General features: G+C 46.4%; 1 protein-coding gene across 1 annotated transcript; it reads right to left on the reverse strand.

The window, feature by feature from the left end:
- Positions 1-4,793: 4,793 nt before the first annotated feature.
- On the reverse strand, positions 4,794-9,416 carry LOC116808553 (homeobox protein HMX1). The gene is made up of 3 exons (XM_072931148.1): positions 7,147-9,416; positions 6,763-6,983; positions 4,794-6,657 (listed from the first exon to the last, which is right to left on the reverse strand). Exons 1-3 carry the CDS (start codon positions 7,364-7,366, stop codon positions 6,346-6,348), a joined length of 753 nt encoding a protein of 250 aa, XP_072787249.1. The 5' UTR covers positions 7,367-9,416; the 3' UTR covers positions 4,794-6,345.
- Between the last annotated feature and the right edge of the window lie 1,478 nt (positions 9,417-10,894).

The following is a 10,894-nucleotide window of genomic DNA, read 5'->3' on the forward strand; positions in this document are numbered from 1 at the left end:
CCTTAACTATTCCACTCGTGTTTGGTCCCTCTTTTTCTGAAGCATCGCTATCTTATCTCCAATCTTATGTCAGAGCAGCAACTTCTGAATAACCTCATATGTGGACAAATCCAAGCAGAAAAACTCCTATTTTCCCACTAATTTACCCGACCAGAAAGAAGTTTAGACAAAATACAGGAAAACCACCGGTATTCAGGAGCTCCTAAACGGAGCTCACACCTACCTAGCAAGCAGCATGGACTCTGCTTCTAGCAGGGCAGGCTCCCTCACCCTTTCTCCAGCAGAAGAAATCTGTGCCAAGCCAGGCAGCTTTGGGAGCCCCATGCCCTGCAGGCCCCTCACCAGAGCACACAGAAACACCCAGGGACTACCCTCTAGGAGAGACACTTCATCCCCAGCTGCCAGAATTGAACCACACACGAGATGACCACACAGTGCTGTGCCCAAAAAGACCAGCATTTGCACTGATACATTATGTGTCTTATAGAAGGCAACTATATTAACCCTGAAGGACTGCTGCCATTTCCTCCTTCTCCTTTGTCTGGGAATGCAGGGAAGCAGCTGACCTGTCATACAGTTTTCTGAAAGTCAATGAAAATTGGGGTTTTTTCTTTTTAGTTTTGTTGTTGTTGCTGTTTTGTTTTGTTTTTATTATTAGACTCCAATCTGAATAGCCTATTCAGCGGGATATTTAAACCCAACCCTAGGATCCTCCCAACTCCAGATGAAAGTAGCTGCATCTGTGGACCACAAAACCCTGGAACAGATGGGAAAAGTGTGGAAGGTGTTATGTGGCTATTGTAGTTCCCATTAGAAAGAGGTGGCAGCTTGAGAAACTTGAAAACTTTAACGACCCTGGGTGGACAGAGGTGCTACATCTGCAGTTAAATCTTCCCCTCACCTTGAGCCCTATGGGGCTCATATGAGACACAAATTTACTTCCATTCCATTCTTTCCTATAATGTGAAATTTTTACAGCATTCAATTGATTTGATATATAACCATGATGAAAACCAAACCTAAATTCTCAGGGAAAATTTTGTATTTTCCTATAGAATTCAGTGTACTCAGAACTTCAGATATTGTGTAATATTGAAAAATTGATGGATTTTTTTTTTAACATTCTTATATTAAGAACATAGTGGACCCATTTCTCCAAATCACATTTCAAAATATTTATTGCTCTGCCTTTGTATGTAAGCATTACAACCATAGGAAACATAATTGCTGCTTCAAGAAATGTACTGGAATCTTATGCACTCCTGTAACTCGGTATGATACCCCGAATGTCAGTGCAGTGATTCATGCCAGGATTTGATAATTACAGATACGGCTGCCAGGACAGAGTGCTCTTCTCATGTGAGTTCTACAAGACTTCTACGGACAAATGATAGATTTCTGTCACTGGTATGTCTCGGAATATTTCATCTGGGGCTTTGTGCACACATGGCATATAAACCCATGGGAACAGGCAGGACTGCAGCAGCTCTTCAGCATGAAGGTATTGCCTGAGGAAGGTCCAGCCCATCCTTCAGGCTGCAGCATCTCCTGCACAAGACACTAAATACTCATCCTTTTCCAGATGCTGAAGTACTTTTGTTGCCTAGGAATGCTGTTTGTGTGCCAAGGCCTTCAGCAGACCATCACATTGATTTTGCATTAAATCATAAGGAAAAAGTGGACATATTTTGCCAACAGAAAAATAGTCCTTCTCAAGGGGAATAATTGCTTAGAATAGTTGGGCATATCTTCATGTTGCGAACTTTCTAGCTGCTAGCCGTGTCTGTAAGTAAACCATGGGAAAAAAACAACCAACCAAAAAAAAAACCAACAAAAAACAAACAACCAAAAACAAACCCAAACAAAACCCCCAAAACAATATACAGATCAAACTATCATAGCATTTATCATAGATTGAAGGTTGATGTACTAGGCCACCAGATCTGGGATAGCGGCTCCATCATAGGCAGATCCTCATTATATTTATGAAAAGGGCAGATTTTCCAATATCTTCTTGACGAAACTGGTGGAGTGGAGATGACAGGGGGTGCAATACCACCCACTTCACTATGAGAAAGCAAAAAACCCAACAAACTCAAACAAAAAAGACTCCAACATTGGAACACCACAAAAAAAACATGTTTAGCTGCGCAAATGGGCAGGAGGAGAGAGCCTGGGGAAGTGTAGCAGCCCTTCAGAGGTAAGTAAACCCATTTTAAGAAGCGGGGCTAAAAGTGCAGGCAAGACAAGACAGTTTGCTCTTCAGAAGGGGCCCCAGGAATCCCAAGCCCACAGGCAGCCGCAGGGCCGGGCTGGGCTCCTGGCCGGTGGGACAGATGATGGCTGTTTGTACCCTCCACTGCTCCCCTTTGGAAATGCTAACTTGGTTATTCAGCGTCTCCTTTGATGTCCTGATAGGTGCTATTAGATAGTCAATTAGGCATCAACGAGATCGATTGTTTGGGAATAGATGCTTTTCTGTTTGAAGTACCCGTGAACACTAACAGTGCCATCACCCCGCCGCTCCTTTGCCCACGGGAACAATGCGGGCTAACACACAATAAATGACAAATGCTACTGACTCAGCCGGCAGTGCTTCACCCTCTTCCCTCCCGACTCACACGCTGCAAGCCCAGATATCCCCATTCAGCGACTGCAGGAATAAGCACGCACTTTGCATTAAAAACGATTTATCGGGGAAATATTTCTGTGTGCTTTGCAGAACTAATGGACAAAGCACCTAGATGAGTTAAGTACAAGTTAGCTCGAAACAAACTAGTACTTGAATTTCTATAACTAGTACTTGAATTTTTATGTACGCCATCGCCACGTGCCTGAGGACTTGTGACACCTCCACAGTTGTTCAGAATTGCCCAGGCAGAATAACTAGGAGCTGAAATAAGAATTAAAGCACTTAGTCTACCTGAATACCGAAGAGACACTGGGATAAGCTCCCTACTAGGTACTATTAGAGGATAACACTAGGTTGTGAGTTTAAGACACAAATATAAAGGAAGAGTAGTAAAATCTACACAAGGAACATGTCGAGACCAAGAAGTTTCTCCTCTTTCTTCCCCCCTCCACTTCGGTGGGATTTATCAAGTTAATTGTCATCTAATTGAGTATCAAAGAAAGAGATAATGGGCAGCAATTAGATGTAATGGCCTAACAGTGCGAGATCTCTCTCGATTAGCACACAACGCCGTGTAACTTCACCTAGTTTGTAAAGAGGTCCCTGGAGTGGCTCCACCATGTCTAGGAGCTGCAGGGGGGTGGTATAGCCCGACCCTATTCCCAATCCTCTGATGGCTGCTGTAGCCAAATTGGGACGGGCGGTTCCGAGCGCGGTTGCTGGCGGCTCCCCCGCCCCGCGGTGTGAATTCAATCAGGTTTCTCCCCCTCCGCGCACGCACTGCAGGGGAGAAGGTCTTTGAAGTTAGCGCTCTGGCAATTGTCCCCTCCCATCGCCTTTACCTCCCCGGGGAGCCCAGTTTCCAGGTTATACAGCCTCTTCCTCGAGAGCCGCCGGGCCGGGGGGTTCCGTCAATTTCACCCCACGAGCATTAAACTACTCCTCCCCAGCTAATCGACTCGTCTTTTTTTTTTTTTTTTTTTTTTTTTTTTTTTTTTTTTTTTTTTTTTTCCCGTCTTTCCCCGTTCCCATTTGTAGCTCAGTTGCTCACACCGCTTTGCGCTGCCGGAGAGCGTTCCGGTGCTGGGTTATTTGGTGCGATTGAAGACACAAAGGCGGGGTGCTCCCCCCGCGATGTCGGGGATTGGCTCCGGGGGCGTGCGGTGGCTGCGGTGCCGGAGCCGAACCATCCCATCCCATCTCATCCCATCTCCTGCGAGGGGCTGATACCGTGCGGGTATCACTGACGCTTGTGCCCCTTTACTGCTGCCAGGGCTAAAACACAGTGAAGGAGAAATTCAAACAATCAGGAATAAAGTCCGAGTTTCTTTCTCTCAGATCAAAGGAAAAACTTGCATTCACATTTTAATGCCAGAGTCGGACAGCTTTGGCAAAAATGAAATTACTTCACATAAAGCCTTCTAGACAACTGGAACGTAGTAGTTACCTTCTAGAGAGAGCCGATTTTTGAAGGTAGGAGAGAAATTATCATGTAGACATTCGGAGGAACCTGATACCATTAGGGACTGAGCCAAGTGAGCATCACGTCTCGCGTTCACTTGAGCAATTACCGGGAAACAGAACAGTATTTGCCAGCTAGCCCTGCCAAAGGCAAGGTATTTCATGTGCTTGCTGAACATACCTGTGGCTAAGGAGTAATTATGTTAAGTGAACATTAGCACCCTTTCGAACAGCGATCGGCTTCTGCTTCTCCAGCCGTTCCGCAGCTCGTAGGCCCAGAGCTGGGATGCCCCGTTATTCCCGCTAACCAGCGCTCACCCCTGGCACGAAAGCCGCAGCCAGAGCACGGGGGGCCGCACACACCCAGCCAGAGCACGGGGGGCCGCACACACCCAGCCGCCACGCTGAGCCTCCATCCCCGAGAGCGCCCCGGGGCTGGTGCTGCTCGGGCTCGCAGCCCCCCGTGTCCCGGCGGGGTCCCCACAAACCCCGCGGGCTTAAATCACGGCAGGGACGGCAGCGCTGCGTGTTCCCGGCAGAGCCCCGGCTGTCTCTGCCTGGCTCTAAACCTCTGCACGGAGCTCTAAACCTGCTGTCCGGGCACAGCCGGACACGATGTATAAGGGGAACATCTAACCCTTCAACCATTACTTCCTTGAAAATAGAATAGCCACATGGAGTCTAAAGCTTAATAATTTTATTTTTTTAAACGGTAAATTGTACATTTATTTGCCTTGACTGTTTTGTTATTTTAAACATGACTACTTTAGAGCAGAGGAAAATATTCAGGAAATGCAGCTCTTTCCGGAGACAACCCAGTTCTCTAATGATGTTTGAAAGAGAGATTTCTTCAAATCAGTATTACCGTTTTATGACTTTGAGAAATAAGCCTCCATCGAATGGGAATTTTACTTACACGTCAATACATTTCTTTAGTCCACAACTGCATAATTTTCCTGAGATCTCAATAAGATTGATAGCGCCTGAGCCCTTTTTTAGCTGAGACTCTTGCATTAGAGACACACAATTTGTGCAATTGCAAACAAATACTAATATTTCAAAAGACTAGAAAAATACAGCATAATTACAAAAAAAAAAAAAAAAAAAAAAATCAAGGAGTCTTGCAGAGGTCACTGCAAAGCAACTGCCCACAGCATCACATAATGTTGCTTTTTACCAGGCAAGGGTACTCGAGTGGCAGATTGGCCTCTGTATACAAAAGATATTCAAGGAGACTGACAGAGAACCCTCAGACCATTCATTGCAGGAGTTTAAATTACTAGTGTGCTGGAAATATCCTTGTAGCCCCCCCAGATCACCTCTAAAGTAATGGAAATTTTTATTGCTCTTTTCATGTTAGTTGACAATTAACTTCGAAAGATTTATGTCAACTTACAGTCAAAGATCATTTCTCAAGAGCCCTTTTTCTGGCCTGAAATCAGGCCATTTTGATCATCCGTTTACTGGTTCATTATCCAAATTTTCAAAGTGCATAGCAGTGGTAAGGAATTTTACTGCCACTTATGGAAAACCAGCTTTGGAATGTTAAAATTCTTTTGATCGTCACCCTTATACCCTGATAACCGCATGTGAGATGACTAGATACTGTTTCATAGAGAAGAAATTTCAAGATCCTTTCCATGATCTGTTTAGGTAAGAGGTTCTTACTAATCTACTGAGGCAGCTCAATAAATCGTGAATATATAATACTTATTTAGAAAGTAATTTTTTATATCTAAAAAGCATCTGCTCTGCTATAGCAAGCCCAGTATTGAGTAACAGGTGCATCCAAATATTTGGCTAAAAGCACAGTTCCATGACAGGGTTGGAGACCTACTTTAGAAGACAGAGGGAAATTCACGCTTTTTTGCATTCAGCAGCAGAGTAAATTGCAGGTGAGGCAGAACAAATCTAGATAAGAAGGAGTCTGTATTTCTTTAAGGAAGAGGAACTTTCTTTTGGGGCAGGATGAGTACCTCTACAATCGTTGAGAAAGGAATTCACATGAAAGCTGGAAAAAATAGGTTTATTAAAAGATTCCATTTATATTATTGTTTGTCCCACCCCGTGTATATTTTACAATTGCCTAAGAATGCAAGGGCCTGAAGTCCATGATTCAGATTGTCCAGCATATCTTTGTAAATGTTTAGATCGGTGCTGCATCATAACTCCTCCAAGCAGTTACGGACGAAGGCAGCCCAGATATCTGTCAGTAGTGCAAATCCTCTTTAGTCCTAGCTGGTGTCAGAGGGTCAGACACCCAGCAGGAAGGCCCTGGGGTCCCGGTACCCCACAAAGCAGGGTGCTGCCCAAAAGCCAGCTGGCGGTGCTCTGCAGGCGCTGCTGATGTCCAGGGCGGGTGCCGGCAGGGCCGCCACCGGGAAGGCCTCGGAGGCCGCCCCTTGCCGGGGCAGAGCCGGCGGCCGGGCCACGTAGGTGAGCGGCAGGGGCACCACAGCGCCCTGAGGTCCGTAAGGGAGAGCGGGGCTGCAGAAGGGCTCCGTCCTCAACTCCTGCAGCTGCCGCTTGAGCTTCATCCGGCGGTTCTGAAACCAGGTCTTGATCTGGAGGAAGAGTACAGGGGAAGGAGAAAAGACAAGGTTACAACGCCGCTCAGACTTGATTATCTCGTTATTGGAGCCGCGCCGCCGCCAGCGCCCCCCGCTCACCTGCACCTCGGAGAGGCGCATCCTGCCCGCCAGCTGCCGGCGCTCGGCCGCGCCCAGGTACTGCTGCCGCTGGAAGGAGCTCTCCAGGGTGCTGATCTGCTCCGCGCTGAACGCCGTGCGCAGCCGCCGCCCGCCGCGGCCGCAGGGCTCCTCCGGGCCCGGGCACTCGGGACCCTCCTCTGGCACGGGCTGCCCCGCTCCCGACGGCCTCCCGCCTGCTCCTGGGGACAGGGACGAGGAGGAAAGGGTCAGCCAGCCCCGGCACCGCCTGGGGAACCGCCCGCCCCCTCCATCTCCGAGCACCCCCGCGCAGCGGTGCTTGCCCGGGCCGGGGGTCCCACCCCGCCGCCCCCGCCGGAGCCCCCCCCGGCTGTCCCGCGGTACCTGCGGCGGGAGCGGCCGCCGTGCGCTCCCTGCTCCGGCCGCCGCGCCCGTCCCGCGGGCCCGCGGGCCGCTCCTGGCTCCGCTCCCTCTGCCCGGCGCTGGAGCCGGAGCCGGGTCGGTGGCCCGCGGACGATGCTCGGTGCGGGGAGCCCTCGGTGGGGCTCTTGAGAGCTTGGCTGCTCTGAGACAGCCATTCCACGGAGAAAGGGGCCTTAGTCATCGTGCCGTGTTTCGCAGATCCCAGGAAGGAGGGTGTCGAGGAGCACGGGCCTCTCCTTTATACCGCAACTCCCGGAGGAAAACGTTGTTTGTGTAAATACACATCAAAGGGCCAGATAAGTATCATCTAATTGCTATCAGTCCTCCCCCCCCAACAAAAGATACAGTTCACACATTGCCCCAGCTCGCGGAGGCTCGGCTCCGCCGTGTCTGCCCCTGAGGAGTTCACTCCGCCGTCAGTGATTTACAGCTCTTGTTACATCCTATCCCCATGCAAATGGCATTTATGGAGCTGAGCAGCCTCAAACGGCGCTGGGGAATGTACCCCCGGGGGAGCGCAGCATCCCCGGCCGCTGGAGGGAGAAGGGACCCTGCTACTTCCGATCTCCCTTCGCCGGAGTTGCTTTTCCATTCCTTTTCAGGCACCAGGCCCACCGTTCTTCTCAAGCTTGCTCCTCTCTGGGCTGAGCACTGCGTTCCCGAGGCAGCCTCAGCCAGGCAAGCGGAGAAACTCACTCACTGGGTTCTCCGGGATTGCAGCACCACGCACTGAGTAGTTTGGAGGAGAAGGTTGTGAAACAGAAAAAGGTAAATGTCAAGGTCATTGGATTCCACGAATCGACAGGCTTCTGGTCGTCTATATAAAAGCATGTTTTCTGGACTAACGAATCAGAAAATGACTATTACTGCTGTGGAATTCACATTCTGCTGAGAGTTCTGCTGAAATTACAGAATTCATGTCATATTTTCCCTCCCAGATCTCTTGCAGTTAGGCAGGTCATCCACATTTCTCTATCTTACCTGTTCCTTTTTTTCTTCTTACTACCTTATGCGTGTCTTTCAGAAATGTTCCCATTCATCTTTGGGTTTTGTGTGCCACAGAATACTTGATTGCTGCAGTACAGCCTCTGTAGTACATTGACAAAAGGCTCCTGGTGCTTTATGGGCAGTTTTTCACCGCAGGGTAGCCATGAATTCCATCCCCTTTTCACCCTCCTGTCCTGTGCAGGAACAGAGTGGGACTTCCACTGCATTGATAATTCCTATCACAGCCCTGCTTGGTATCAGTCTGCCTCCAGAGATCACGATTCCACATCTCATTTATCTGTCCTTGTTCTTGCCTGCTGCTTTACACTCACCTTCCACCTGCAGGCAAACCCAGTGCTCTGTTTCTGTCTACCCTGTGACTTGGCCACCGTGCTATTCTGCCACTCTGGCTGCATTTCTCAGCATTCACTTTCTCTGTGGTAACAGTTACTGTAACCACAGTTCCACCTATTTCTTAGACTGTTGGTGAGGCAGAGGTTTGAAGAGTGAAACCCCTCCTACTTAGTTTATGTCTAAATCTTTCAATGTATTCAATTTTAATATTATACAGATCTTTTAAGATTTATATTAATCCAGTAGAAGTTTCATTAAAATCCTCTTTGTCAATCTTTTCCTAAACCAAACATTTCAACTTCTTGTCCACTCCAAATACAGCAGTTATATCCATTCATTGAGAAATCCTACAGTTTTTTGTTCACTGGAAAATTGTTTAATTGAACTATATTCAAGTTTGACTTGTGAACCTCTTTTAGGCTCTGTCATTGATTATTCATGGCATAGCGTGAGTCCTACTTTGCTCTACCAGTGGTGACACTGTTCAAGAGTTTGTCTCTAGCCAAACAAAAATAGAAACACGATTGTCACCTTTATTTAAAGGTGTCTAATAACCAATCTAGAACCATAAACATAAATGATCAGAACTCTCCTGAAGCCCTTTGTCTCTGGCCTCTGTAGGTAGCAATTGACATTGCAGCCTGAGCCCACTAAACAAGCTTCCTGGGGGAAAAATGGTGTAAAGACGTGTAAATAAACATTCAAGCATTAATGCCTCCTATATACATTATCTACCTGAAGAAGTCCACAAACACTTCTAGCATGGACAAAGCCTGTGGGAGACAACTCACACAAACACACACATATATACACACAAACATAGACACACACACACACATATTTGTGGTGTTTTTTCACCAAACAAATAGAATTGTTTGATATCTAAATATTTGAATCCTTATCAATTTATAATTCCCAAGTATTTTCCAATTAACCATGGAAAGTTTAGAAAGTTATTTGACCAGGCAGCACAAAATTGCTTTTCAATTTCCCGTTTTATAACGGACACCCCCGCCAACCCCCCTACCCCAGCTTGAATATTTCCTGTTCTTAATTGTTCTTTTCTTTAGGTAAATGTGAAGACTTCCCCCACCACAGACCTGAGGATAAATTATAAAATCCCAGAACTTCTGAGCATTAGACAGTTCTGTTGGCAACATATGTCACAGAGCAGACCAAGCAGGCAGGAGGTGGAGAGGAGACATAGAGGAATGTGCTCTGTTCACTGAATTACTGAAGGACAAGTCTCTTGGCTCAGCTGCATTAACACGTGGCCTGGCAGCCAGCTCTCCAGTCACAACTGGGAATTTCAGTGCCACTGCCTTCTTGCAGAATCCTGCCAAGCCTCCCCTGCAGTCAGGCAAAATGCCATTCTCAAGGACTAATTCTCAGGAACATAAGAAAAAGAAAGTGTAACTTTTCTGCAAACTTCCTTCTCAGTTTAAGTATTTCTGATCACTGTAACAGCATTCTCCATCACAGATGGGGCATAATCCCATCCCAATGAGATAAATATGTCCCATGTACCCAGAATTATTTCCAGTCTTACAGAATATTATGTATAAATATAAGCAATATACTTGTACCCTATGTATGTTCTTCTATATAACATATACCGCTATTCAAATACTTGTAAAAATATGAAAGAGTCTATTTCCATAACATTACCTTTTCCAGCTTTATGCCAACAAATAAATACACTTGGCAAGACGTCATATAGGACAAAAAGAATACATGACTTATGATGGAGCTCTAAAAATAGAAAATATTGAGTTTTATCATCCTCTGATACATCTGCCTTTACTGATTTGAAGACATTTTACCATCTGAGCTGCAAATTACATCTTTATACACTGCTGGTTTATTAATTGTATTGTATTGAAGCAAGTGGCACTGCAGAAAAGATGGTGTCAAATTCTGAGCTCCCAGAGACACAAATTGATCATGGTGTGACAAGATTAAACCAAATCTCATTTCCATTGCACATAAAATGTGTAAGTCTCCTGGACAGGTAGCAAATGACTTCTGAATGTAATGACTGCTACAATATTTAACAACTGCTAGTTTAATTTTATCTAAAATTCTGAATCTGCCTTCTTTCTGTTTCTATCTATTATTCATTAAATACTTGTTTGAAAATCTCTTGCTAAACTGTGATTCAGAAATACCATGTTTGAAATCAAGTGATATTACCAGCATGATGAAAACCTGCTCATGCTAATGAAATTTGTCAGAGTAGGGCAGGGACTGACAGTAGCTTTTACTCTGCTGCTACAGGGGGCAGAGACAAAGAGCTCAGACATTCCAACATGATTGTCACTAGCAGGAGTCTGGAGATCCATTACCATAGATAATGGCAATACTCTAT

The sequence above is a fragment of the Taeniopygia guttata genome, chromosome 6 (genome assembly GCF_048771995.1).
Source record: "Taeniopygia guttata chromosome 6, bTaeGut7.mat, whole genome shotgun sequence".
Lineage (NCBI taxonomy): Eukaryota > Metazoa > Chordata > Aves > Passeriformes > Estrildidae > Taeniopygia > Taeniopygia guttata.